Below are 27,488 nucleotides of genomic sequence, written 5' to 3'. Positions count from 1 at the left end.
CAAAACAAGGTAATATTTCCCCTAGTCTTTTCATTGAAAAAAAGCAATGTGGCCAGGTGTGTTTGTATGGCTCACGATTCATATTAGATGATATTGTTTGTAGTCCACCCTGAAAGGATGTCTGGGTTTCTTTTCTAAATATACATGCACTGATTACAAACAAAAGCCTTACTGTTTGCAATTTGGAATGTTCATTGATAGACCGGAAGTTTATTATTTTGCTTGGAAATAGGTGAGGGTTGATGAATAGAAGGGCCTCCACCTGTAAACATAGTCTCATCTGATCCATGCAAGCATGAAAAAACAGACATTAAAATGTGTGTATATCGCCATATAGATAAAAGAGTGATTCTGTCCGTTAGTGTTTGTTCATTTGTTTACCAAAATGAAAGTAACTGGTTCAAGGGAAGCTATTAGGCTTTTTCTATATCTCCTACTATGCTGTTGTCTAATTTGTCTCAACAAAAATTATGCAATGGTACAACACTAATTGTGCACAAATCTATGAGTAGCTGCATTGAGGCCAATATTCTCACTGGTTGTGGTAAAAGTGACACAGTCTTCATCCCTCACATACCAGTTATATACCATCCAATGTCCCATTCCAATTTAAGTTGTTACAGTTTCTTATCTCACTTTCTTTTGCCATGAGCATTAATAACACTCAGGGCCAAATACTAAAAGTTGCTGGATTGCAACCTGAAGAATAAACAGAAGTTTGTGTATGAAATCCGTCTTTTTTCCTACTTCAATTACGTTTTTCTCTTATTTAATACAAACAGGACGAGTAAACCTCAATCTGTGGTCATAGTCTCACCCTGGTTCAGATTCGAAACTGAATCTTTCAATTCTCCTTTGGCATACTGCCTATTCAAACGTCAAAAGGATCAAATGGATGTTCCACTTGACCTGTAGCCCTTTTCAGTGCCATCGCAGTCACCTGGATTCTGTAAAGCTATTCTTCTATATGATATACCCATTTTTCTAGCATCTCGGCCCGAGAAACAGTAAAAGTAATTTACCCGATCCATGATGGGTATTACTGCTATTATATACTCTTTTACTCTTTTATTTGTTTCAGTCATTTGACTGCGGCCATGCTGGAGCACCACCTTTAGTTGAGCAAATCGACCCCGGGACTTATTCTTTGTAAGCCCAGTATTTATTCTGTAAGTCTGTTTTGCCGAACCGCTAAGTGACGGGGACGTAAACACACCAGCATTGGTTGTCAAGCAATGCTAGGGAGACAAACACAGACACACATACGTATATATATATATATATACGAGAGGCTTCTTTCAGTTTCCGTCTACCAAATCCACTCACAAAGCATTGGTCGGCCCGGGGCTATAGCAGAAGACACTTGCCCAAGATGCCACGCAGTGGGACTGAACACGGAACCATGTGGTTGGTTAGCAAGCTACTTACCACACAGCCACTCCTGCGCCTATGTAATATATATATATATCATCATCATCATCGTTTAATGTCCGCTTTCCATGCTAGCATGGGTTGGACGGTTCAACTGGGGTCTGGGAAGCCAGAAGGCTGCACCAGGCCCAGTCTGATCTGGCAGTGTTTCTACAGCTAGATGCCCTTCCTAACGCCAACCACTCAGTGAATGTAGTGGGTGCTTTTTACGTGCCACTGGCACAGGTGCCAGACGAGGCTGGCAAATGGCCACGATTGGATGGTGCTTTTTACGTGCCACCGGCTCGGAGGCCAGTCAGGGCGACGCTGGCTACGGCCACGTTCGGATGGTGCTTTTTACGTGGCACTGGTATCACAGGCACATAAACACACTTGTGTATTATATGTGTGTGCACAAAACATCTTTTAACATCCGTTGTCCATGCTGGCATGAGTTGGACAGTTTGACCAGGGTTGGTTAGCTGAGGGGCTGCACCAGACTTCAGTCTGATTTGGCATCGTTTCTATGGCTGGATACCCTTCCTAACACCAACCACTCCGAGAGTGAAATGGGTGCTTTTACGTGACACCAGCATGGGTACCTGTTGTGTGGCACCAGTATCCACCATGACTACGATTTCACTTGGCTTGATGGGTCTTTTACTTAAGCATGGCATATTGCCCAAGGTCTTGGTCATTTCTCATTGCCGCCATGGGACCCAATGCTTGAAAGGTGCTTTTTTTACATAACCACTGGCACAGGTGCTATTTACACAACACTGCTATCATCTACATTGCCTCTGCGAGGTCCAACGCTCAACAGGTGCATTTTATATGCCACTAGCACAGGTGCCAGATGCCCCTGTGAGGCCCAATGCTCGAAAGGTGCCTTTTACATGCCACCAGCATGGGTGCCAATTCCGTGACACTGGCATTGGCCATGACTATGGTTTCACTTAGCTTGAAGGGTCTTCTCAAGCGTGACATATTGCCAGAGCTTCACCACCTCATCTCAAGTCTTCCTGAGTTTACCTCTTCCACAGGTTCCCTCCACAGGTAGAGATTGGCACTTTATACGGCTGTCCTTGTCCATACACATCACATGACCATACCAGCGCAGTCGTCTCTCTTTGTGCACCACATCTGTTGTCTGTTAGGCCCAACTTTTCTCTCAAGATGCTTACACCGTCGTACATGCACATTGACATTGCACATCCAGCAAAGCATACTCGCTTAATTTCTTTCAAGCCTACACATGTCTTCGGCTGTCACAGCCCATGTTTCATTGCTATGAAGGAATTTGGTAGTTAGAAACTGCATTTAACTTGTGTGTGTGTAAACGCTGATATTTCCCATGTTACCATTTGACCAGAGCAGTGCTAATGTTGATTCTATGGTCTGTGTGCTCTGCACTTCAAAAACTTGTGAAATAGCAGAGGAAGAGCAGCTGTCCATAAAAATCCTGCCTAAATATCAGTTCTTGTTCAAACCATACAAGCATAGGAAAAAAAATCAATGTTAAATGAATCCTATCTATAGCTATCTGTGTGTGTGTGTGTTGAGCCTAATTAGCACTTAGGTGAGTGACCACTTGGAAGATGTAGGTGCTATAAGCAGCTCTTCATTTCTATAGACATAGCCTGTTCCTTTAAGATGTTTGTTTCCCCATCTTGTGATTTAGGTTCAGCCCCTATAACCATGGGCCAACCCAAGTTGGTGGAGACTGAAAGCAGCTCATTGTGTGCATGTGTTTCTATGTGCCGGTGGCACGTAAAAAGCACCCACTACACTCACGGAGTGGTTGGCGTTAGGAAGGGCATCCAGCTGTAGAAACACTGCCAGATCAGGCTGGAGCCTGGTGCAGCCCCTGGCTTCCCAGACCCCGGTCGAACCGTCCAACCCGTGCTAGTGCGGAAAACGGACGTTAAACGATGATGATGATGATATGTTGACCTTTCTTATAAAAGCAGTGGGGTGTTTTTTTTTTTTTTGTTTCCAATCTTCCATGAAAATCTGCCTGGTTAAAGTGAAATATTACCTTGCTTGAAAGGCAGGTGAGAGTAAGTAAAAGGAAGGGCATCCTGCTGTAGAGAATGTTTTAATGAATTCCAGCTGCTTCATGGAAGCATAAAAAGTGAATATTAAAACACCGGGTGTGCATATGTGTGTGTGTACATTTATAAAGATATCTGTACGATCATATATACATCTCCTTATATACATACTTATGCACACATTTATACATGGCTTTAGGAAGGGCATCCAGCCATAGAAATAATGGTAAATCAGACTGGAGTCTGGTGCAGCCTTCCAGCATGACAGCCCTGGTCAGACCATACAACCTATGCCAGCAGGGAAAATGGACATTAAATGATGTACATTACATGTGTGGTGGCGCAATGGCCTAGTGGTTAGGGCAGCGGACTCGATTCCCAGACCGGGCGTTGTGACTGTTTATTGAGCGAAAACACCTAAAACTCCACGAGGTTCCGGCAGGGGTGGTGGCGATCCCTGCTGTACTCTTTCGCCACAACTTTCTCTCACTCTTTCTTCTGTTGGCCTGCTCACTTAGCCATCAGGGTGGCGTCATTAGAACGCTAAAACAATGCGAAGTGCATTGTGACCAGCGATGTGTAGCAACATCTGATAGCCCGGTCGGTCACGGTCATGGTGATATTACATATATGCACTATATATATATATAGTAAAAGAAGTGGTGTGGAATTAGTTCTACAGATGTGGTGTATATAGCAATTTTTCCTTCAACACCTGTTTTTGTGTATGTATGGGAAATCTCTACATGGCTGCCAAAATATGTTAGAAATAGCATCCAATTGTCCCTCAAATCACACCCTGCTGTTCTTTAGTTGAGTAACTCTTCAAGTCATGCATAAATTAAAAAATCTATTCAAAACAGATTACAAGACTACAAAAAAATTTTTGTAATTTAATGTAATGTGCGTTTTCTTATCACGTCGTTATCATCATCATCATCATCGTTTAACGTCTGCTTTCCATGCTAGCATGGGTTGGACGATTTTGACTGAGGGCTGGCGAACCAGATGGCTGCACCAGGCTCCAATCTTGATTTGGCAGAGTTTCTACAGCTGGATGCCCTTCCTAACGCCAACCACTCTGAGAGTGTAGTGGGTGCTTTTTACGTGCCACCGAAATTTTTATTCCGATCTGTTGAAATTTTCCAAGGAAAAATTCTGACCTATTACATATTCCAAAACTCAACTACAAATTATTTTATTGGTTCAAAGAAAATAGCTTTGTACTTTAAAATAATTTTTATTTCATCAGAATCTTAAACTGAGAATAATTTTTAGAAAATAAGTAAAAATGTTTCATATTTAATTTTGTAGGACCTGAAGATTTAAATCCTTAATGGAAAGAAAAAAATGGGGAGCATTGTGTATAAGGAGACCCTTAATTTCTAGGTTTAAAATTGGGGTTAAGAAGTGTATATTACTCACAAATTTTTTTTTCTTCTTTTTTCTTTGATTTATTACTTTTGTCATTATTCTCTATTATATTCTGTTGAGTCAAGTTTGTCAACATCAAAATAAAAATTCAAATAGAAATTGTAGTTAAGACACCCGTGCCAGTGACACATAAAATGCACCGTCCGAACGTGGCAGATACTAGCGTCGCCTGACTGGCGTCCGTGTCGGTGACACGTAAAAGCACCAACCGATCGTGGCCGTTTGCCAGCCTGCTCTGACTCCTGTGCTGGTGGCACGTAAAAAACACCTACTATACTCACGGAGTGGTTGGTGTTAGGAAGGGCATTGAACTGTAGAAACACTGCCAAATCAGACTGGAGCCTGCTGCAGCCTCCATGGCTTACCAGACCCTGGTCGAACCGTCCAACCCATGCTAGCATGGAAAACAGACATTAAATGATGATGATTCTAAGTGATAGATCATTAGAATTGCATTCAAATCTTGAGCACTGGAGTGCGATTTGATCACCTCCATTATTGGTATTGTCCTTGTACAAGAAAAGATTATTAAATCAAATTCGACCAAAATTATTATTAAAAGGTTTTCTTTTTTCTAATTTACCTCTTTGTACTTTTTCTCAAATCCTTCCAGGTCACAAAATAAGTGTTAGCAGGGAGCATGCTTTATTATCTGTATGATGTGCAGATCAGCCTCAAACCTTTGCATTCTGTTGTTACTATTCCAGTTGTATTTAAATTATTTTCTGGTTGGATTCCATTTTAGGAAAGAAGCCACAGCTGATATTGCGGAGAGGAAGAAAGAAGAGGGAAACCAGTTTTTTAAATCTGCTGCTTACATTGATGCCCTGCGTTGTTATGAAGATGCTATACGTGAGTAGACTACATTCTACATGCTTTTGCTCATCATATCAAAGGGAAATGGAATTTAATTAAAGTTAAAAACATTCAATCAAAAATTACATTTCCAGTGGTCCAACGCGTAAAAAAATTTTAGTCAAAAAGACTATATAGGTGCAGGAATGGCTGTGTGGTAAGTAGCTTGCTAACCAACCACATGGTTCCGGGTTCAGTCCCACTGTGTGGCATCTTGGGCAAGTGTCTTCTGCTATAGCCCCGGGCCGACCAATGCCTTGTGAGTGGATTTGGTAGACGGAAACTGAAAGAAGCCTGTCGTATATATATGTATATATATATATATATATGTGTGTGTGTGTCTGTGTTTGTCCCCCCTAGCATTGCTCGACGACCGATGCTGGTGTGTTTACGTCCCCGTCACTTAGCGGTTCGGCAAAAGAGACCGATAGAATAAGTACTGGGCTTACAAAGAATAAGTCCCGGGGTCGATTTGCTCGACTAAAGGTGGTGCTCCAGCAAGGCCGCAGTCAAATGACTGAAACAAGTAAAAGAGTAAACAGAATGTATATTAGTCATACGATATAGTGTATATTTAAATACAGAGAGAATCCACTTGTAGAGATTCTACGCGCTAGAAAGAACAGCTAAGTTCTATAACCACCAAAAATTGGGGATAAGATTCGTCAGGAATAAATTTGGAAATTAAAAACAGGAATCTAGACGGTAAATGTTTTTAATTTCCAAATTTATTCCTGTCGAATTTTATCCCCAATTTTTGGTGGTTATAGAACTTAGCTGTTCTTTCTAGCACGTAGAGTCCCTATAAGTGGATTCTCTATGTATTTAAATATACACTATATCATATGCTTTTGCTCATCAGTAGCAGCTTATAGGAACAAGATCACATTCTACAGCTTTGCAGTCTCCTGAGAGAGTTATGGTTGTATCATGTTTGTCTTTTATACTCTCATATTATGACAATTATTTTCGTAAAAATGTTCTGAGTTGATAATAGAATCTGTAATAATCTGCAGTTGAGTTGATTCTGCAGCTCTTATACTAAATATTGGTCTTGGACAATTGAAAGCAAAAAGATAATTGTTGTTGTGACTGAATTGAGAGAAATAATAGAATGTTGAGCTTACATTAGTTATGTCTTTGTTCCTTGTTATAAAAAAATCTTGGGTGTATAAAACAATGACCACTTGTGTACTGTGGGTAAACTTTTTAACTTACAAATTTTTGTGACTGCAGGAAGAAATCATTACTGTGATGACAGGCAACTGTTGCAGTGTAGTAATAAATTCTTGGTAAACTGAATCTGCAGTCTAGTTTCAATTCCTTTGAGAAAGATACAAGTGCCAAAACTTTACCATTTTCACACATCCAGTTGGCTCTTTCATGTGCTTTCTTATCTCAAGAGACTGTCAAAAGTTCTTCACCCAGTTCTGGGAATTTACTGCATATTTTTGATTTTAAGCTTTTGTGTTGAAATAGACTTATTTAGTGATATTCAGCTGCTTTGATATTAAAGCATTAATATTGCCATTTTTGTATCAAAAGTACAAATCCTTAATTAGAGTTGATAGGGCGAACTAATGCCATTTTTGAAATTGGTTCTGCAAACATTGTTAAGACTAGGTCTTACTTTCGAGGTACCAAAATGTAAGGTGCCACTTAGAGTCCTTAATTTCATTACACAAGTGGATACATCAATATAAACGGACATGCTGCATCTCCAAAGCCAAAACTGCTAATGTAAAACTGAGGATATATTTAGAAGCATTGCCTCGGGTATACTTGAGAATATATTGAAGTTCTAAGGTGCCAGGATTTATTTTTATTGCCAATGTGATTATTGCTAATTCTTGATCTTTTCAGTTTGAATGGCAGTTTTTTCTAGCGGTGTCATATGAAATTGTCACCCATAATTATGACCCTAGTATCGATCTATTGCATTTCAATCTGTTTTAGGGTTAGAGGTGGGGGGAAGGGTATCTTTTTTTTCTTCAGAAGTGTAACCCAATCTGTTTCTTAAACGAGGGACATATTCATACGGCACAGAATATTTTTTTTACGTCAGTAGACGTCATTGATTGGTTGAGATTGCAGAAATTGAAGAAAAAAAAAAACAACAAATATCTTACAACCTATAGAATTTTCTCAATAAAGCCAAGAGAAAAAGATGTTTTATAAACACATTCTGCCAGTATACGAAGTTTAAAAATGTTTAGTTACGTGGAAATTATTTTAAAAAACTGCCGTTCAAACCGAAAAGATCCCTAATTCTGATAGTATTGTAATGAAAGTTTGCTAACTCTAGCACAATCAGAGGACTAAGGTAGTGAAATGGTTATAGGACTATTCAGAATCTAAGCTCTGTCTGTGTGTGCTTGTTTTTTTCATTATTAGTAGCACTTGAAGCAACTTCCTCTCTGATGTTACTAAGCAGCTATTTTTGGTAACAGAAACTATGAGTGTTGTGCATTTGCCTTCTAGCTGAGTGTTTCAATGAGATTTATTTACATTGAGATTTCAACAAAAAATATACGTACTAATATATCATATTGTCTGAGTTTGTTACATATTTGGAACAGCAATGCTATATATATATATATACATACACCCTGCTCCTCTTTTTTTATCTTTGATACCGTTGTAGCATTATTTTGGTTGCTTAATGTACAGCCGGTTGTTTGCCTGTAGTAGGGGCTTACTGGCTACTCCACTGGGAGTGTGTCGGTGTCTAGTGTAGTAACAGAATGAAGTATTATTTGAGTATTGTTGTATCAAAGGCATCCCAGCCAAGGCCATCTTGCCTAACTCTTGGATACATACCAGTGGTTTTCAACCAGGGTTCCACGGAACCTTAGGGTTCCGCCAGTACAGTCCAGGGGTTCCGCAAGAAGTTACAAAACTGCTAAAATCGGCAGTAATTTTTAATTCTCCTGTGCAGATATGTGTGCATAAAACTATTAAATTATTGCACAAGGGTTCCTCGAGCCAGTGGAATGTTTCCTTGGGGTTCCGCTCCAGTAAAAAGTTTTAAAAAGCACTGATACATACTATGTCTGGTACCACATTACTTAATGTGTCTATTTTCAAGACCATGGAGTGTATGTAATTTGAGAGAAGTTTTGCTGCTATTTTTAGCAGGTTGAATTGCCATGCCAATGCTTCCCCCCTTGTAGTTGTCTATAAATACATTGCATCAACAAGAGCCAACTTCCTTTTCTTCTCTTGCCAGTTTGCTTGTCTAACTTTCAGTTGTAATTGTAATGGCAATGTTAGTTTATTGGCAAAAATATGCCTGCATTGTTTTAATGTATTTTTTTTTCTATGAGTTGTGTGAATTTGTAGAATGATTGACCACAATTGATGATGCTATTTAATTAGCGAAGCCTAATGGTTTCAAACCTGCTACTTTGACTGTTATCCTTGGACTTGTTTTGTCAAGTGGAGTTTAACGGTGTATTAGTGTTTTCTTGACTAACTTATGGCAGTAGGTTTGAAACGAAATTTTTATAGGTTCCGGATTCATCCCCACTGCGGAGCACTTTGGGCAAATTGTCTTCTACTATAGCCTCGGGCCGACCAAAACCTTGAGTGGATTTGGTAGACAGAAACTGAAAAGAAGCCTGTCGTGTGTGTGTGTGTGTATATAATATATATATACTTTATTTAAAAGCAGCAGAAATTTAACAAAAGCTGTTACTCGGAGTTTCACATAAAATTCCAGTAAAAATTTTTCATAATTCACCTTTCTGTTGAAAGGGTTCAAAGCCCAAGGTTGCTTTCATGTAAATTTGTTAGATTTATATTAGAAGCAAATGAGAACCTTCAACCAGTTATGGTGAGAATCATATTTGCTCTAACAATATTTCTGATTCAGCAACTCAGCGCCAAATCTGTCTGTAATGGAAAATGGGTCAGTTTGCAAATATTGATGCCCCAGTCACAAAGGCAAGTTTGAAGGGAATAGTAATTTCATTTCATTTCTTGCCAGAAGCAAATAGAAAATAATTTTTATTGACCAAAGACAATAATAAATAAATAAATATTTTATTTGATAGGTGCAGGTGTGACTGTGGTAAGAAGCTTGCTTCCGAACCACATGGTTCTGGGTTTGGTCCCACTGCATGCCACCTTGGACATGCAGTGGCACCGAATAGAATTTATCTTATTTTTTTGTGTACTATTAAAAAATGTCCGGATCTTTTCGGTTTGAATGGCAGTTTTTTCTAGCGGTGTCATATGAAATTGTCACCCATAATTATGACCCTAGTACCGATCTATTGCATTTCAATCTGGGTTAGGGTTAGTTAGGGGTGGGGGGAAGGGTATCTTTTTTTCTTCACAAATGTAAATAAACCCAATCTGTTTCTTAAACGAGGGACATTTTCATATGGCACAAAATGTTTTCACCTCAATAGACGTCATTGATTGGTTGAATTTTCAGAAATTGAAGAAAAAAACCTACAAATATCTTACAAACTATAGAATTTTCTCAATAAAGCCAAGAGAAAAAGATGTTTTATAAACACATTCTACCAGTATACGAAGTTTAAAATTTTTTTAGTTACGTGAAAATTATTAAAAAAAACTGCCATTCAAACTGAAAAGATCCAAATGTCCTACACCATCCTGTATGGATGTACTGATCAATAAATATAGAAAATAATATAGGAAATATCTCGTGATCTTAGGTATGTATTGGTCCCAGTGGCATTGTTTTTCACAGCCCTAAACTACACTGCACCAGGCATGTTTCTTTTCTCGGTCAATTCTGAATGGTTAGTGACAGATTAGTGTTGGGAGTCTCTGATGTTGATCCAACATCTGTTGGGTACTCAAGCACCCTAACATTTAATCAGTAACAACAACTACCTCATTCTTAACCCTTTAGCATTCAAACCGGTCATATCCAGCCAAAATATTTAACTGTTTTATATTGAAACTGACCAGTTCTCGTCTCTCACCTCAGCCCTACCATGTCGTTCTAAAACTAAAAAAACCACATCACTGCAATCTCTAAACTACAAGATGATACATGATTAATTCAAAACAATATAAATAAACAAACATCACATTTCACAGAATAACCTGAACACTTAAGGGTTAAACTAAGTGTTTATATGTAAAATGTCTGTATATGTATTTATTATTTGTCCCCCAAACAGTAAAACTTGAAAGTTGAACAAGACTTTCTGAAAATGGGTCTTACATAATTAGACATTCTGAACACCAAAATATTAGCAGTTGATTTATAAGTTGATTGTTTTTTTTCATTGTACAGGATTGTGTCCAGCACATGCTCCTTATTATGGTAATCGAGCAGCTACCTACATTATGATGATGAAATACCCAGAAGCCTTAGCTGATGCAAGGACTGCTGTATCACTAGATAATACTTTTCTTAAAGTAAGTACAAGCAAAGTACAAACAAAAACTGTGCTTTTTTTTGTGTCTAACTGCTGGGAGGGAAAAGGAAGTGACCTTTGCTTTCAGGGTTCCTGTGTCGGTGGCACATAAAAAGCACCATCCGAATGTGCCGATGCCAGTACCGCCTTGGCTGGCTTCCGTGCCGGTGGCACGTTAAAAGCACCAACCGATCGTGACCGATGCCGGACTCCCCTGGCACCTGTGCAGGTGGCACGTAAAAAGCACCCACTACACTCGCGGAGTGGTTGGCATTAGGAAGGGCATCCAGCTGTAGAAACTCTGCCAGATCAGACTGGAGCCTGGTGCAGCCTCCTGGCTTCCCAGATCCCGGTCGAACTGTCCAACCCGTGCTAGCATGGAAAACGGACGTTAAACGACGATGATGATGATGTGGGAAAAATAATTGAAATTCCAATTTTGTTCACCTCCTCTCTCTGTTCATTTGTCTGTCAGCTGGTATCTTGAGAATCACCGAAGGAGAGAGAGAGAGAATGAGGTAGATGGTGGTGGAACGGTGTTTGCAGCCTTCTGTAAAAATACGTCTTAGCCAAGGAAAATGAAGGTTGGCAGCAGAAAGAATATCTAACCAAAGAAAATCTCCCTCAACAAATTCTGTGTTCCCATGGAAATCTATAACCAACATTTACAGTTTGCAATATAAATTTAACCCCCAAAATATATATTCTGCTGAACACATTAGTGACTGTTTCCTGAAGGAAATATTTGACTTCTTAGCTTGTCATAAATTATGAAGATGTATGTGACACTGCCAGAGCAACCAACTGGCTTCCGTGCCAGTGGCACGTAAAAGGGCACCATTCGAGCATGATCGTTATCAAAGTCGCCTTACTGGCACCTGTGCTGGGGGCATGTGTAAAAGGATTTGAGTGAGATCGTTACCAGTACTGCCTGACTGGCACGTAAAAAGCACCCACTACACTCTCAGAGTGGTTGGCGTTAGGAAGGGCATCCAGCTGTAGAAACTCTGCCAAATCGAGATTGGAGCCTGGTGCAGCCATCTGGTTCGCCAGCCCTCAGTCAAAATCGTCCAACCCATGCTCGCATGGAAAGTGGACGTTAAGCGATGATATATATATATAGTCACAGGTGTAGCTGTGTGGTAAAGAGTTCATTTCCCAACTACAGCAATTTCCTGCCATATCACAGTTCACCTATCGTGCACTCTCAGTTCATCGCGGATTTTTCTGGCTAACATATGTAAACCCCTCAGTATAATCGCAGGTTTCTCTGGCCAATAGGTATTTATATTTTTTAAAAATATTTTAATCATTTCTATAAGAGGTTTTGGAATGTAATATTCGCGACAGTTGAGGGAAATTACTGTACATGGTTTTGAACTCAGTCCGACTGTGTAGCACCATGGGTGTCTTCTACAATAGTCTCAGTCTGTCCAAAGCCTTGATGTGAAATTTCTTTTAGGTATGATTATTTTAGTAGTACATTATCCAATGTATCTTTTCTTACTGAAGATAGTATAATTCAGCTGTTATTACTAGCAGATCAATTGACAGTTCAGATGGAAGGGTGTCTGCCAAATCAATCGCTTGTATTGATTTTTTTTTTTTTTTTCTTACAGGGCCATCTCCGAGAAGGCAAATGTCACATGATGTTGGGTGACACATGTGCAGCACTTAGGAGTTACGAAACTGTATTACAACTTGATCCCACAAATGCAACGGCCAGGAAGGAGGTAAGTCTGAGTGACATTTATCCTAAAATTTTTAATCGATTTAAATTCAGTTTTGCCCGATTTGGGTTTGGTTGTTTCTGTGTCCTCGGGGTGCCTCGCTAAATGGTTGCACGTGCTTTCTGGGAATGTGGCACACTGCCCTTCTCCTTCGGTCAGTCTGAATTTGATTTACTCTGACCCCACTTGCAAGCAGTGGTTTTCCAGTAACGTTTTATGATCTCTTCTATCAGGTGAAACTTGTTCAACAGATGCAAGAACTGGAGACCATGGCCGAAGCTGATTTTGTCAAAGAAGATTACAGAAGAGTAAGTCATGCGAAATTAATGTTTATTTCCGACTAATATTACATTTTTTCTGTTTTGTTATTTGTAGATAGTACATGGTTCAAAATGTAATATATATATATATATACCCGATCGTAGCCGTTCGCCAGCCTCGTCTGGCACCTGTGTCGGTGGCACATAAAAAACACCATCCGAGCGTGGCCGTCTGCCAGCCTCGTCTGGCACCTGTGTCGGTGGCACATAAAAAACACCATCCGAGCGTGGCCGTCTGCCAGCCTCGTCTGGCACCTGTGTCGGTGGCACATAAAATCACCCACTACACTCTCGGAGTGGTTGGCGTTAGGAAGGGCATCCAGCTGTAGAAACACTGCCAGATCTGACTGGCCTGGTGCAGCCTTCGGGCTTGCCAGACCCCAGTTGAACCGTCCAACCCATGCTAGCATGGAAAGCGGACGTTAAACGATGATGATGATATATATATATATACTGGCGGTGAGAATTTGGCCTCTCCAGAGCTATAGTAGAAGGCACTTGTGGTGCCTTTGCAATAGCTAGGTGTGTTAGAAAGAGCAGCCAGAATCTCTCTCAAGCCACACCCTACTATTTTATGTTTCTTTAATATGATCAGCTGATAAGTAGCTTTAGTCATTTATTGCATTTTCTTTCGACTACTCAGTACTGTTATTAACTCTATAATTTTAACTCACCCTCTAAATTCTTGAAAAGCATGCTTATTGCAAAACACAACCAAATTTTCTTTTTATTTAAATATAAATTCTTTTCTTAATAAATTTTTTTTTTTTTACATTAAATTGAAACATTTAAAATTTTGAAAGCATGAAAAAGCGTTTTAAAATACTCCATCCAGTGTTTTGTAATTTTGTGGCATATAGTGTAAATTTACATTTGTGATTTAAAAAAAAAAAAAAAAAAAAGCATCCAGTTGTTGTATAATGTGTACCTTTAATTTCTAGGTTTAAAAACCCTGGAAAAAGAAGTATGTATTATACAGGAATAAATATGGGATATGGACCAACTGTTTAAAAAATATTCCTCATTGCATGATTCTGAATTCTTTCCTGATGTCCAGTCTCTACCACAGTTTAGCGAAATGTGATAGATATTTGACAATGTCTGGCACATAAATCTACATGTAAAACTGGCAGACTATTGGCTCCAACAAACTTTCATCTTAGATGGCAAGCCTCCTGTCAGATCACAGAATTACATCATATGCTGTGGGTTAAAAAGACCCTACATTCTATCAGTTATGCCTCAAGGTTCTACTTGATCTTGCTGTCAACTGCGCTGCTATGTTTGAAATTCAACACCCAAGTGTCATCCACATGCGAACCTGTACTGATTAGAAAAGGTGTGATGCTAACCATGTCTCAACAACACAAAGCCATTACATATGCTAGGCCTCACCCTAAGTGAATGTCTTGATTGGGTCTAGCTCAAATTAGGGTCCTCCTTTTCAGTGCTGGGGTATACTTCAGTACTCCTGCAACTACTGGCTTTTTACAACCCTGAAGTGAGATGCACATGAGCATGGTGACTTCATCCTGAAAACGGTCACCTGTTTGCTTGGTGTGATAACATTTCACCAATTCTCTCCAACCTCTGATTGATTGACTACTAGAGGGATTATTTTACCCCCACACAGCTATCTTCCACTTGGGCACTGCTCATTCACCCAACCCTTTCATCACCTGTATTGTAACCTCCATCTCTTGACCCATTCCTACAAAGAAGATTGTCTTTTTGGAATTCTTGTTTTCTCTAATTTTTCCTGACTTTGATCTCATCTTTACCGAGGTCATCGAAATATGTACTTAGGTACCGTGGTTGAAATAATTGACTAAAACACCTTTGAATAATATATCCCTTCTCAGCTGTAGTGCAATGACTGAAGAGTAAATCAATTTACTGTAATTGAGGAAGAGAAATAGAAAAATTCTATCATTTTGAAAACGAGATGTTTGCCTGCTTTGAATTTGCCATTGATGTTGTTTGCATGTGAAAAATATTTTATTTTGTCCCTTTTGTCATCACATTTGTTTCCTCCATGTCTCAAAGGAGACGTAATCTTCTAGAATCCTGCAGTTTGAAAAAAGCACTTGAGTTTTGACTAATTTGTTTCCTACATTATACTTGAGGTATTGTGTCTCTCTTTCTCTTTCTGCCTCATCTGACTTACATCAGCTTTGATTCTTAGATTTATTATTATTTTAGTTATTTGATAGATTGCTGCAATCTGTAGTGATAAATTAAAATCCTTCTTCATTCCTCTAATCATTATCCTCACATCAACGACACTCATAAAAAATCTATTTTTTTCAGTATACAAAATATACACTAAAAAAAAAATGTCATTTTGAATCCATCTCTAGATGCACTGCACACCTTGTCGGTTCGGTGCTTTGCTAGTTGTTTGGTTAGTGTGACAAGTATGGCCACAACATCTACCAGTGTAGTAAAACAGTCATTTAAGAAAATGAGATCTGATCAGTGGGTTTTCATGACTGATTTTTCATGCTGTTGTCATTTGGAATTCTAGGGTATTCATTGAGAGACTGTGCTACACTGCTGCTGGTCTTTTCACTACGACTTGGCATCAACTTAGAAGAAAGCCTGACTTCAGAGCTATTCTTAAGTTTCTGCATACAGGACGAAATCTAGTCTATTATGTCTGCCAAATTTTCTAACCATCCATATGGTGAGTCATTGTACTTTATGGAATTTATTTTTCACCCTTGCCATGCCAAAATGTTTTTTCTTTTTTTTTTTTTTTAATTAAATCTACTCATTAAAAGTTATTCATTAAAGGTCATTCTTTCCTGAATGATTTTATATATTACTATTATACTAAGATTACCGAATATCATTAATTGTGCTGCATCTGTAGGTACTTAGGGAAATCTTAGAGGCTACACCAATTGATATGGTAAAAATATGTTCACATATTAACCCTTTTGATACTAACCCACTGACATCTCCCTTGGGTTCTATAATACAAACTTAATGTTTGAAAGTGGTTTGGACCCTTCAGCATTTAAACTGACCATATCCAGCCAAAGTAGACAATAACATCATCAAAATCTCGAAGCTATGAAATGATAAATGATTAGTTGAAAATAATTGGGTAAATTAATATTAAATTTGACAGTAATTTAAATACTGAAGGGTTAAATTAAAACTTTCTTACCTTTAACAATTTCATGCTAATTTATGTTCCAAAAATCGGCCTAAGTTTATTTTACAAAATTGTAAATTATTTCAAAATTGAATCAAAAGCAGTGTATTTTTACAAGAATCTGGTAACAAAAGGGTTAAATATACTTAGATATTCCCTCAGCAATTTTTTTTTTATTCGTTGTTTTTTAATCAAATTTCTATATAGGTTTAATATATATACACATACATACATACATCTAATATAATAAATGCAAAAACTAATTTCAGTGTGTCAGTGTGTCACGCTTTGACCCCCCTCCTCCTCTCACTATTCAATGACACTTTTACTATTTCTTGTGCTAGGGTGAGAGTAATAGTAGGCATAAAGACGGTGAGGGTGGTTGTGAAGAGACAGAGAGAGAGAAAGAAAGAAATTTAGGGAGAGTTATTTTGTTAAAAGTAGTAGTGTTGATGGTGGCAGTGGGAGTAATAATGAGAGAGAGAGAGAAAGAAAGAGTGGATATGTGAGAGAAAGAGGGACTGAACCCTGATAGTAATGGGTTGATAGTAATAATATGAGCTGTAGTTGGTGGTAGCTGAAGTAGTTAGGAGTGATGATGGTGGTGGTGGGGGGAGTGGGTGAAATCAAAGGTATTAATGGTGGTGGCGTCAGAAGTCTGAATGGTGTGTATGGCAAATGTGGTGGTGATAGTGGTGGTATTGTTTGTGTTTGTCATGCAGCTTTGCAATAAATTCCGAGTTGACAAATTATATCCTTGTTTTGGTGGAAATTTTCATTGCTTGAAAATATTGTTTATACTCAATGCATGGAGTGTCATTGTTGGGCCCAAGGCCTAATGAAGATCCCTCCACAGGAGGTAGCACAAAAGCCTCTCTATCGGGCAGCTTTTAAGCTAGTACACTCATACACACACACACGTATATCATCATCATTATCATTTAACATCTGCTTTCCATGCTGGCATGGGTTGGACTATATACACACACGTGTGTGTGTGTGTGTGTGTGTGTGGCTGTGTGGTAAGTAGCTTGCTTACCAACCACATGGTTCCAGGTTCAATCCCACTGCGTGGCACCTTGGGCAAGTGTCTTCTACTATAGTCTCAGGCCAACCAAAGCCTTGTGAGTGGATTTAGTAGACGGAAACTGAAAGAAGCCTGTCTTGTGTGTGTCTGTGTTTGTCCCTCCACCATCGCTTGACAACCAATGTTGGAGTGTTTACGTCCCCTAACTTAGCAGTTTGGCAAAAGGGACCAATAGAATAAGTACTAGGCTTACAACAAATAAGTCCTGGGGTTGATTTATTCAACTAAAGGCAGTGCTCCAGCATGGCTGCAGTCAAATGACTGAAACAAAAAAATATATACATATACATACACACACAGTTACGTACACACACACACACACATATATATATACACACACACACATGTATGTACACATCATCATTTAGCGTCCGTTCTCCATGCTAGCATGGGTTGGACGTATTTCATAATAGTTCTTAACTTCTAGATTGTGAGGTCGGTCACTAGATATGAATTTGTTACAAAATTTTAGTCAGTTTCTTATTGGATGTTCCATTATGGAGAGGCAGCATTGTGATCTAGTTTCTTAAGCCCCCCCCCACCTCTGTGTTTCAATGAGTTAATTTTTAAAGGATCAGGTTTTGGGATATATTCAGTAAAATGTGTGTAGTGTTATATATTGTTGTTGTTGACTAACTGGAATCTCACACAATCCATGCTATTAACCCTTTAGTGTTCACATTATTCTGCCAAAATTAATGCCTTTTCATCCACATTGTTTTGAACTAATCATGCCTTATGTTGTAACTATGAGAATTTGATGAGGTAGCTGTTAATTTTTAAAACGATATTGTAGGGCTGGTGTGAGAGACCAGATCTGGCCAGTTTGACCATAAAACAGGCAGAATACTTTTGGCCGGATATAGCCGGTTTAAATGCTAAAGGGTTAAATACAGGTTGGAAATACCTAATCTACAGAGTAGGATTTCACCTCTTACCCTTTTCGTTGCACATTCCCCTCACACATGCCAAAGCATGCATGTCTGTAATATTAGTCATGTATAACCTCTTTTTAATACCCTAGCTTCATTTTCATATTAAATTCATTATTACTTCCCATATATATAAAATTATTTCATGTATGTTGCTTCATTATTATTTCACGTGTTGCTACATTATTTTGCATGTATTTGTTTCTAATATGTCAGTACTTTGTTTCTATTACATTACTTTATGACTGATATGAACTATGTTTTTACGGAGATGTACTTGCATAGCGAGTGACTTGATCTGAGATCGTGTGCTGGAACGAAAACAATTGCAGCGTGGAAGGTGTTTATAAGCCATTTAAGAAACGCACAAAAACCGTTAGATTCATTTCAACATTTAAATTTCATTTGTCAAAATATTTTTGTTGCTTTGAGACCGCGACCTGTTCACTGACAGCACAAAGTTTTGTCAGTGAACAGGTCGCGGTCTCAGAGCGCCGAAAATATTTCGACAAATTAAATTTAAATGTTGAAATGAATCTAACGGTTTTGTGTGTTTCTTAAATGAACTATATTTTGTTGGGTACATAATTTTTTAGTGTTCATTTCCTAATATTATCTGCTTCTAGTCATCCTGTCTACAGTCACTGAAGAACTGTGTTTACACATCACCACAGTGCGTGAACTTAACCCAAGCTTGGGAACATAGCTGTATTGTTATAGTTTACTACCTCACCTTTCTAGATTAAAATTTACGAATTATCTTCCTTACAGTTTTAAAGAAAATATATTTTAGATCCTTCTATAGTTACAAGTTTTATTTCTAATTATTCTCCAGTCTCTATTTTACCAAAACTGTCATTAGTCATTGTTCCATGTTTGTTTCTGCTCTGTATATCAGTTCTTTTTTATTTCACCAGTTTATATTAACCCTGTAGCATTTAAGTTGGCCACATCCGGCCAAAATAATCGTTTTATGTTCAAATTGATTGGATCTGGCCTTCCACATCTACCATACAATGTCAATATAAAAATAAACTAAGTTATTTTTTAATCTAAAATATACTCTCCATTTTTTACAATACTCTTCCATCTATCTGGTAGACTTGCAAGACTCCTCTTCCGAAATGCTCTTGTCTGTGACGAAAAATACTCCTAGTATTGTTCTGACCTTGTTCCGTTCAAATGATTTTGAAGAGTGGAGCAAATGATAATCAAATGGGGCAATGTCTGGCGAATATGATGGGTGGGACATTGTTTCCCATTCAAACTGTCCAAGCCTTTGGAATGTTATCCTGATGGAAGAACACGTTTTGTCTTAAAACCAAAGATGGTTATTTTTCTTCTAGTATTCACTGCCCATTTGTTTCCAAAATGTTGTGTATGAAGACAAACTTATTTTGTAAATTAAATGGTAGAAACCAATTTAGTCGTTTTAAAAACTATATATAATAAAATATATATAAAATGCTTTTATTACAGATAAATATTTTTCTTCTTCAGTCTATATGTAGAGTCCTTTTTGAGAAATGTTTCGTGTGTGTGTGTGATTAGGTAGTAGGGTAAAAAATCATTCCAATCTATCATATTCTATAGTGGCATTCAGTGTATTCTGAATATCTGTGTTTGTGTTTGGTTATAATGAAATTGGGCTACAAGTAGCAGTTTTTGCTACTTTCCAATGCTGCAATGCAGCTACCATATTTAAATTTTCAAAGGTAAGAATCTTTGAATATCATTAAATACAGTATTTGTGTATATAGTGTATATAGTACTTTTTTTTACCCCCTACATATTAGGGGAACATATATGTGCAAACTAGATGTTGTCCATTTTTACCCCCTGTTCATCACCATATTCAGGGTGAAATGATGGAATATTGTTCAAGCTAACAGTTTAGATCATTATGATAGATAATAGAGTTTTTGTATGATAGTGATTATATTAGTTTGGTACAACTGGTAGACATATAGTCAATGGAATTTTTGCAGTCAAACTTTAGTATGGATTATTTAATATGAAGATTAAAATAATAAATAATCAATTAGGCTAATACATAAATACTATCGTTTTCAAAATGTTAATATAAACTGCTAAAATACAAAATTTTTCTGCTTCTGAAATAATGTAGTTCTTCTAATGGACCTAACTGAGCCTGATCAACTAGGTTTCTGTAAAAAGTGCCTACGAAACTTTGTTGCATGGGACCAAATCTGTTTTAAATAATATATGCAACTCCTACACCATATGTTGAGTGCTGCTTTTTCTCTCCCTTTGTCCACTCACCCCTGTGTGTGTGTGTGTGTGTGTGTGTGTATTTTATTCATTTTCATTGAACAAAAAAACAAAAGGTATTTGATAATGATAATATTTAAACAGAATGCTTACATTGTAAATTGCATATCCTTTTGTACTGGTTGACTTCACAGCAGAAATGCTTTTACTGTCAACACCAATAAATTTCAAAGGCTACTTTCGAATTTGTTTTCAGCTTTGAGGATATGCGAACTTTCTCAATGTATTTTTGACTAAACATTTTTTTCTATTCTCTTGTGTCTGGGGAGAGTCATTCTCTTTTAGTGCCTTATTATTTAACACACTCACTGGTAATATTTCCACTTATTTCTTATTTTTATTTTCTAAAATTTTCATTGCATGTTGCAACCTTTTCAATAGTCTTGACTATTGAAAATAAGTGGAAATTTTACCGGTGAGTGTGTTAAATAATAAGGCACAAAAAGAAAATGACTCTCCCCAGACACAACAGAATATGCTTCAACACACAAACTCATATAAAGAATCTTGCAAACCAAATCCCAAATCGAAATAATTTTTTCTATACTTTGATATTAAAGGCAAAGAATACAGGATATCTATACAGATTTTATTTTACTGGGATTTCAGAGTTCATAATTAGTGATGTATGTAATATATGAATATAGTATAATTCATACATAATTCTGTGGAATTTGCCAATGATCACCTCCCTGGGTTCATGCAACCTTGAGCATTTTTTTTCCTCCTGTTTAGTCACTAAATGTTAACATTGTTAATTGGCAACATGTAGCATTGAATGGAGCTACATTAAATGGTCTGAAGCCAAGAACAACTTGCACTTTGAGAAAAATAAGATTTCCCATTAAATAATGAAATGTCTTAAACTTGCAGATTGTTGAAATTCTGTATGGTAGAGAGACCAGAGGTGATCTCACCTGTATTGTGTGATTATTGCCATCCATGGAAGGTCACATGTCAGGAGACAATCACGAGATATTTGTACACATGCAATTCCATTAATTAACCCCACTGAAAATATTGCTGTCTTTTATGATCAAAGTTGTGTTCATCAATTGCTACATTGAAAATCCAGTCGTTATCAATATTGGGACAGCAAATGCATTGTGGGATGTTTATCATGTGTGCACGCACGCACACTCCTTCCTATACACACACACATACACAACATACATGCATATATGTATCACATGTACAAATCTGTTGCTCTTGTCTTACACTCCTAATTACCTCCTCTAGAATCCTCACTCTATTCTCCCCTTGTTATAAGGGGCCATTTTTGGCCCTTTGAAAATTAATCTTGCAAGATGATCTTCACTAGTGCTGTTTCCACAAAGAAAGTACCCAAGTACACTTGGTATGGTGGTTGGCATTAGGAAGAACATCTGGCCATGGAAACTGTGTTGAAGTAGATATTGAAGGATGACACTGTCCTCTGATTAGTCAGATCTTGTTGAACCATTCCATGGAAGGCACCAGAATTTAGATGATGGTGATATACATGTATATATGTGTGTGTGTGTGTGCAAAGCATGTATGGCAGGAATGGGGCATGTGCTGTAATCTAGAGAAACAGCACATGCTTGTGTGTTTATTTGTGTGTCTGTGAATAAAAGACAAGACAGCCAAGGTTTGAGTCTCTGCTCAGTCTATGCTGCTCATGTTAGGTTACATTACAGCCTCCACTGTCAGCATTGAGACTATTATAGTCAATAATGGAGAAGCATTGAAGAGATAAAGGGGTGGTGTGCTGAATGTTATGGAAGGTACTTAACTGATAGCAACTGATTGTGCCCAGCTTTAACTGGGTTCTTTCATAACTGAATATATATTAACATTTTAATTAGAAAAATCAACTAAATTGAAACTGACATCTAATTATAAATGCACAAACCCCAAGCAATGCCTGCTATTCATCTTATGCCACCCGAAACACATTAAAAATAAATATCCCCTTAAATTCAGTGAAAAGGATTTCCACCATAGTATCTGATAAAAATACCCGAGATCTATGACTTCAACTTAAAACTATACTTGTCAAGAGTCATTACCCACCTTCACTTAATAGATCAGTGGTTTTCAACCAGGGTTCCGCCAGTACAGTCCAGGGGTTCCGCAAGAAGTTACAAAACTGCTAAAATCGGCAGTAATTTTTAATTCTCCTGTGCAGATATGTGTGCAAAAGACTATTAAATTATTGCACAGGGGTTCCTCGAATGTTTCCTTGGGGTTCTGCTCCAGCAAAAATGTTGAAAAGTACTGTAATAGATGATGGGATAAAATGTGCCAAGAGAATTGATATTCAGGCACTAAGGAGTAAAGCGATATAACGCACCCGATTTAAAGATACTACTCTGTATCTGTACCCACAAACTTAGAAATAATGAGGCATATAACGCTATTCCTCAAAAATTTACCCATATTCATCAGGGACCTTAAGATGAATCAAATTCTCAGCACACACAAATTCATTTAAAGTAAAACCAACTGAAATCACTAAAGAGAATTCTGATAGATGCAAAATTATATCCAGCAACAACAGAATCAAGAGTTAAAAAATGCAGGCAACTTAACTGTGAACATATTGAAAGGTTCAGAATTATATTTTAAACAAAGACAGAGATTAAGACTGTTTATGTGTGCATCCAAAAACTTAATCTACACCGTAACTTGTGCAGGATGTGGACACAACTATATACAGTAAACAAGTATGTCACTCAGATGGAGAACAACTCTGCATAGAGAACTCTTTACCAAGATACAAATAAATAACATTAAGTGAAAGCATAGAGAGAAGTGAAGGGAATCTCCAAACCAGACTTCAAAATTTTCCCTATTTACCAATGCAATGGAATTTCTGTACAATAAATAGACTACACATTATTGAAAAATATAAACTGTGCCTTGATTAGAACAAATGACCAATTTTGGACGATATAGATATTAAGTTCATGAATATATATGTCATTTTAATCTACAGATAATTTACTCTTAAAAAACAAAGAAAAAAAAAAGAAAAGGTTAATTACTTACCCTGCAAGTCGTAGCTGAACTGGCAGAATTGTTAGTGCTATTTCACCCATTGCTATATTCTGAAAATCCAGATTCTGCCGAGGCTGACTTTGCCTTTCCGGGTCGGTAAATTACTGGTCAGTGAAATACTGGGGTCATTGTAATCAACTAGTTCCCTTCCTCCAAAATTCAGGCCTTGTGCAAAATCCACTGATAGGATTGCGTGTGTGGGTTGTAGTTAATCATCTGCTCCAAATGAATTGACACTACTACAAGTAACAAGTATGTTTTTACAGTGTGGTAAGTAACTTGCTAACCAACCACATGGTTCCGGTTCAGTCCCACTGCGTGGCATCTTGGGCAAGTCGCTTCTGCTATAGCCTTGGGCCGACCAATGCCTTGTGAGTGGATTTGGTAGACGGAAACTGAAAGAAGCCTGTCGTATATATGTATATATATGTGTATGTGTGTTGTGTGTCTGTGTTTGTCTCCCTAGCATTGCTTGACAACTGATGCTGGTGTGTTTATGTCCCCGTCACTGAGCGGTTCGGCAAAAGACACCGATAGAATAAGTACTAGGCTTACAAAGAATAAGTCCCGGGGTCGATTTGCTCGACTAAAGGCAGTGCTCCAGCATGGCCGCAGTCAAATGACTGAAACAGGTAAAAGAGTAAAGAGTAAGCCAGACAATCCTCCAGCTGTGATCACTCAGCTCTGAAGAGGAAATTGTCATCAGAACTGTACTGAGCTAAACAGAATTATGTTCCTTGCTCTGGGATACATCCTAATGACGACTGAAATTAATAACCAATTTAGTTTTTCTTCTTCCTGTCTGTAAGGTCAATAATTTTTAGTTTTTGTATTTGTATAAAGTATTGTTACAGAAAATTATTTTCACGGCTGTATCTTACTGTCATATGTAATTTTAATCGGTTAGCAGCACCATATTAAATTAATGACCTTAGACCAATCACTATCATTGAAAGAGATTTGCCTGTTGTTTGACATTCGATGTATGATAATGCCAGTCAGTAAAGCTTTTATTGAACCAAGAAGTAATAAAATTTTCTTTTTTCTTCTGTTTTTCAGGCAGTATTTTATATTGACAGATGCTTAAATTTATCTCCTAACTGTTTGAAGTTTAAGATCAAGAAAGCTGAGGCTCTCGCTATGTTGGGCCGACTCCAAGAGTCTCATGAATTGGCAAAGTAATTTTATTTCTATTTTTTTGTGTGAGAGAGAAAAACTCTGTTGGCTGTATTACATTTTTCTCAAAACTCTTTCATCCTGCGTTGGATGTAATCAGCACAAAACCAAATGTCATACGTGTGTGCATGTGTGTACATGAGCTGCATCCTGATCTGTTAGTGTGAAATATTTTCAATCCCAGTCTTTTAAATTGTATCAATCCCATAGATTTGTTTCCATTTCAATACATTAACAATTCCCAACTGTATTTTACAGTGATGTCTTACAAAGAGACAATATGAACGCAGATGCGCTTTTTGTACGTGGCATGTGTCTCTGTTACCAAGATTTCACTGAAAAAGCATTCCAGCACTTCCAACAAGTCTTAAAGTTGGTTCCAGATCATCAAAAGTCTAAAGAACTTTATAAGGCAAGTTTTTTTCTTCTTGTTATTTTGATTTTATATATTTTATTCTCTAAAAAATTTTATTTTTTTATTGTTTGGATTTTCTGAGTGACAATTCTAGCCTACTCCTTGGAGCAGGGAAGAATAAGAATTCTCAGTATTATGGGGAGGACAGATAATGACTGTGATGTGTTAGCAATGATGCAGTTTAGCACAACCATGGGCAGGTTGGGGCTTAAGTGGGGTTTCAGGGTGTTGAAATTCTGGGAAGGAAGGACAAGGTGAAATATTTTACAGGGATTCTGGGATGGAAACTCAGTTAAGGAAGTTTGAGGAAAAGATAGTCTCATAGGCAGGTCACTCCGAGGATTTTCACCAGAGCCCTGTCTGCCAGGTTGTGGCCCTAATACCACTTGGTGACAGACCAATCCGCCTTGGGTGGCCCTACCAGGAACCGAAGTTCCCGACGGCATAGCTCTGACACTACCCATTGCCAGCGTCCCCACCATGGTGGGGAGGGGATGGACAATCTGCGGCAAACAGGATGTCTCCACATGCGGGATTGTTGGGGACTGCTTGTGAAATCCACATATTCCCATGAAACTTCTTCCATGAAGTAAAAGAAGCCGACTCAACCCGCCCAGGGTGAATGTCGCCACAAGTACAAGTAAGTATTGGCAGGTGTTGAAAGGAACCAGAGACAGTTGTAGCAGTGTGAGTTGGTATTTGTGAGGGATTCTTTCTCACTCAGCCCAGCTTTGATCTAGGATGTGTGTGTGTGTGTGTGTGTTTAAGCTGCTGCACCAGTCTCTGTACGTCAGCAGTAATTCATCCGTGTAACCCAACTATATAGTCATTTATAATATCTTTTATTGCAGAAAGCCAAGTTGATGATGAGTAAAAAAGAGGAAGGCAACCAGGCTTTCCGCATGGGCAACTTAGAAGATGCTTACAAAGTCTACACAGAAGCTCTTTTAATTGACCCTCACAATAAATACACAAACTCAAAGTTGTATTTTAATCGAGCTACAGTTTCTGCAAAGGTATGTCTTTTTAATTTAATTTTATTTCTGTTTTTTTTTTTCTATTCCGGTCATCAACCCTTTCGTTACTGTATTTATTTTGAGATACTATGTCTTTCTTTCAATTACTTTAACTATGACAAAGAATTTAGTAAAATAACTTAGTTATCAGTCAGCTAGTGTTGGGAACATAAATTGTGACTAAGGTTTGGTGGAAGATATTAATTCAAAACTTATGAAAACAAGACATTTGTACTCAGAACCAGAGCCGGTTTGGTAACGAAAGGGTTAATGGTGTATTTTTTTTTTTTTTTTTTTTTTTTTTTTTGTAATTGCTACATGTGAAGAGATAGGAAGTAGCATCATTCATTCAAGACTGTATTTCAGACCAACGCTAGTCTTGCAGAGAAATTATTTTCTATTATAGTTAGAGTTGTTAGAATGAATACCTGCTGCATTTGGATTATTTGAAAGCTTAGATTATTTAAAATCTGCTTGCATTTGTAAAGAAACAAATTGATATTTAAAAAAAAATATTTATTAGATAATTGTATTAATTCCATTATGCAGAAGACGGAATCGAAAAAAATTTTTTGAAAATTCATAAAAATAAAAAGTTATGAGGGGTTTTCGTATGTGCTTGAATCAGAACTGCCAACCTATGTTTTAATTGAAGTACTTCTTAGGAGAGAGGCTGGAGAACATAACTTTTTCTCTCCTTCAGTTAATTCTAAAATAAATAATTGTCTGTGTATTTTATTTTTATGAAGCAGTGGTCTTGTATTGAAGTAATTTGTTTGTTTTTTCTAGTTGAAGAAATTAGAGGAATCAGTCGAAGACTGTACAAAAGCAATTGAGTTAGATGATTATTATATAAAGGCCTACTTAAGAAGAGCAAAAAGGTAAGGCTATCTCTATTACTGGACATTACTTTTAGTTCTCTTCATATTCGTAATCCAAAATTAATCCTTTTTCATCCACATTGTTTTGAACTAATCATGCATTATCTTGTAGCTTTGAGATTTTGATGAGGTAGCTGTTAATTTTTAGAATGATATTGTAGGGTTGGTGTGAGAGACCAGATCTGGCCAGTTTGAACATAAAACAGGCCGAATACTTTTGGCCGGATATGGCCAGCATAAATGCTAAAGGGTTAAATACATCTTTATTCACACAGAAGT

At 37.6% G+C, this 27,488-nt stretch overlaps 1 protein-coding gene across 2 annotated transcripts in view; it reads left to right on the top strand.

Moving 5' to 3' along the window:
• LOC115223442 (dnaJ homolog subfamily C member 7) overlaps window positions 1-27,488 on the top strand; it is a 52,546-nt gene that overhangs the window by 11,821 nt on the left and 13,237 nt on the right. For both annotated transcript variants that reach the window (XM_029793997.2, XM_029793996.2), the window contains exons 2-9: window positions 5,644-5,750; window positions 11,032-11,156; window positions 12,775-12,888; window positions 13,119-13,193; window positions 24,781-24,899; window positions 25,156-25,309; window positions 26,164-26,328; window positions 27,118-27,209. In XM_029793997.2, coding sequence (XP_029649857.1) covers window positions 5,644-5,750; window positions 11,032-11,156; window positions 12,775-12,888; window positions 13,119-13,193; window positions 24,781-24,899; window positions 25,156-25,309; window positions 26,164-26,328; window positions 27,118-27,209 — 951 coding nt within the window. The remainder of the gene's footprint in view (window positions 1-5,643; window positions 5,751-11,031; window positions 11,157-12,774; window positions 12,889-13,118; window positions 13,194-24,780; window positions 24,900-25,155; window positions 25,310-26,163; window positions 26,329-27,117; window positions 27,210-27,488) is intronic.

This window comes from Octopus sinensis, linkage group LG23, assembly GCF_006345805.1.
Source record: "Octopus sinensis linkage group LG23, ASM634580v1, whole genome shotgun sequence".
Lineage (NCBI taxonomy): Eukaryota > Metazoa > Mollusca > Cephalopoda > Octopoda > Octopodidae > Octopus > Octopus sinensis.
Note: the sequence above shows the minus strand (reverse complement) of the source record. Positions and strands in the feature narration are given on the sequence as shown.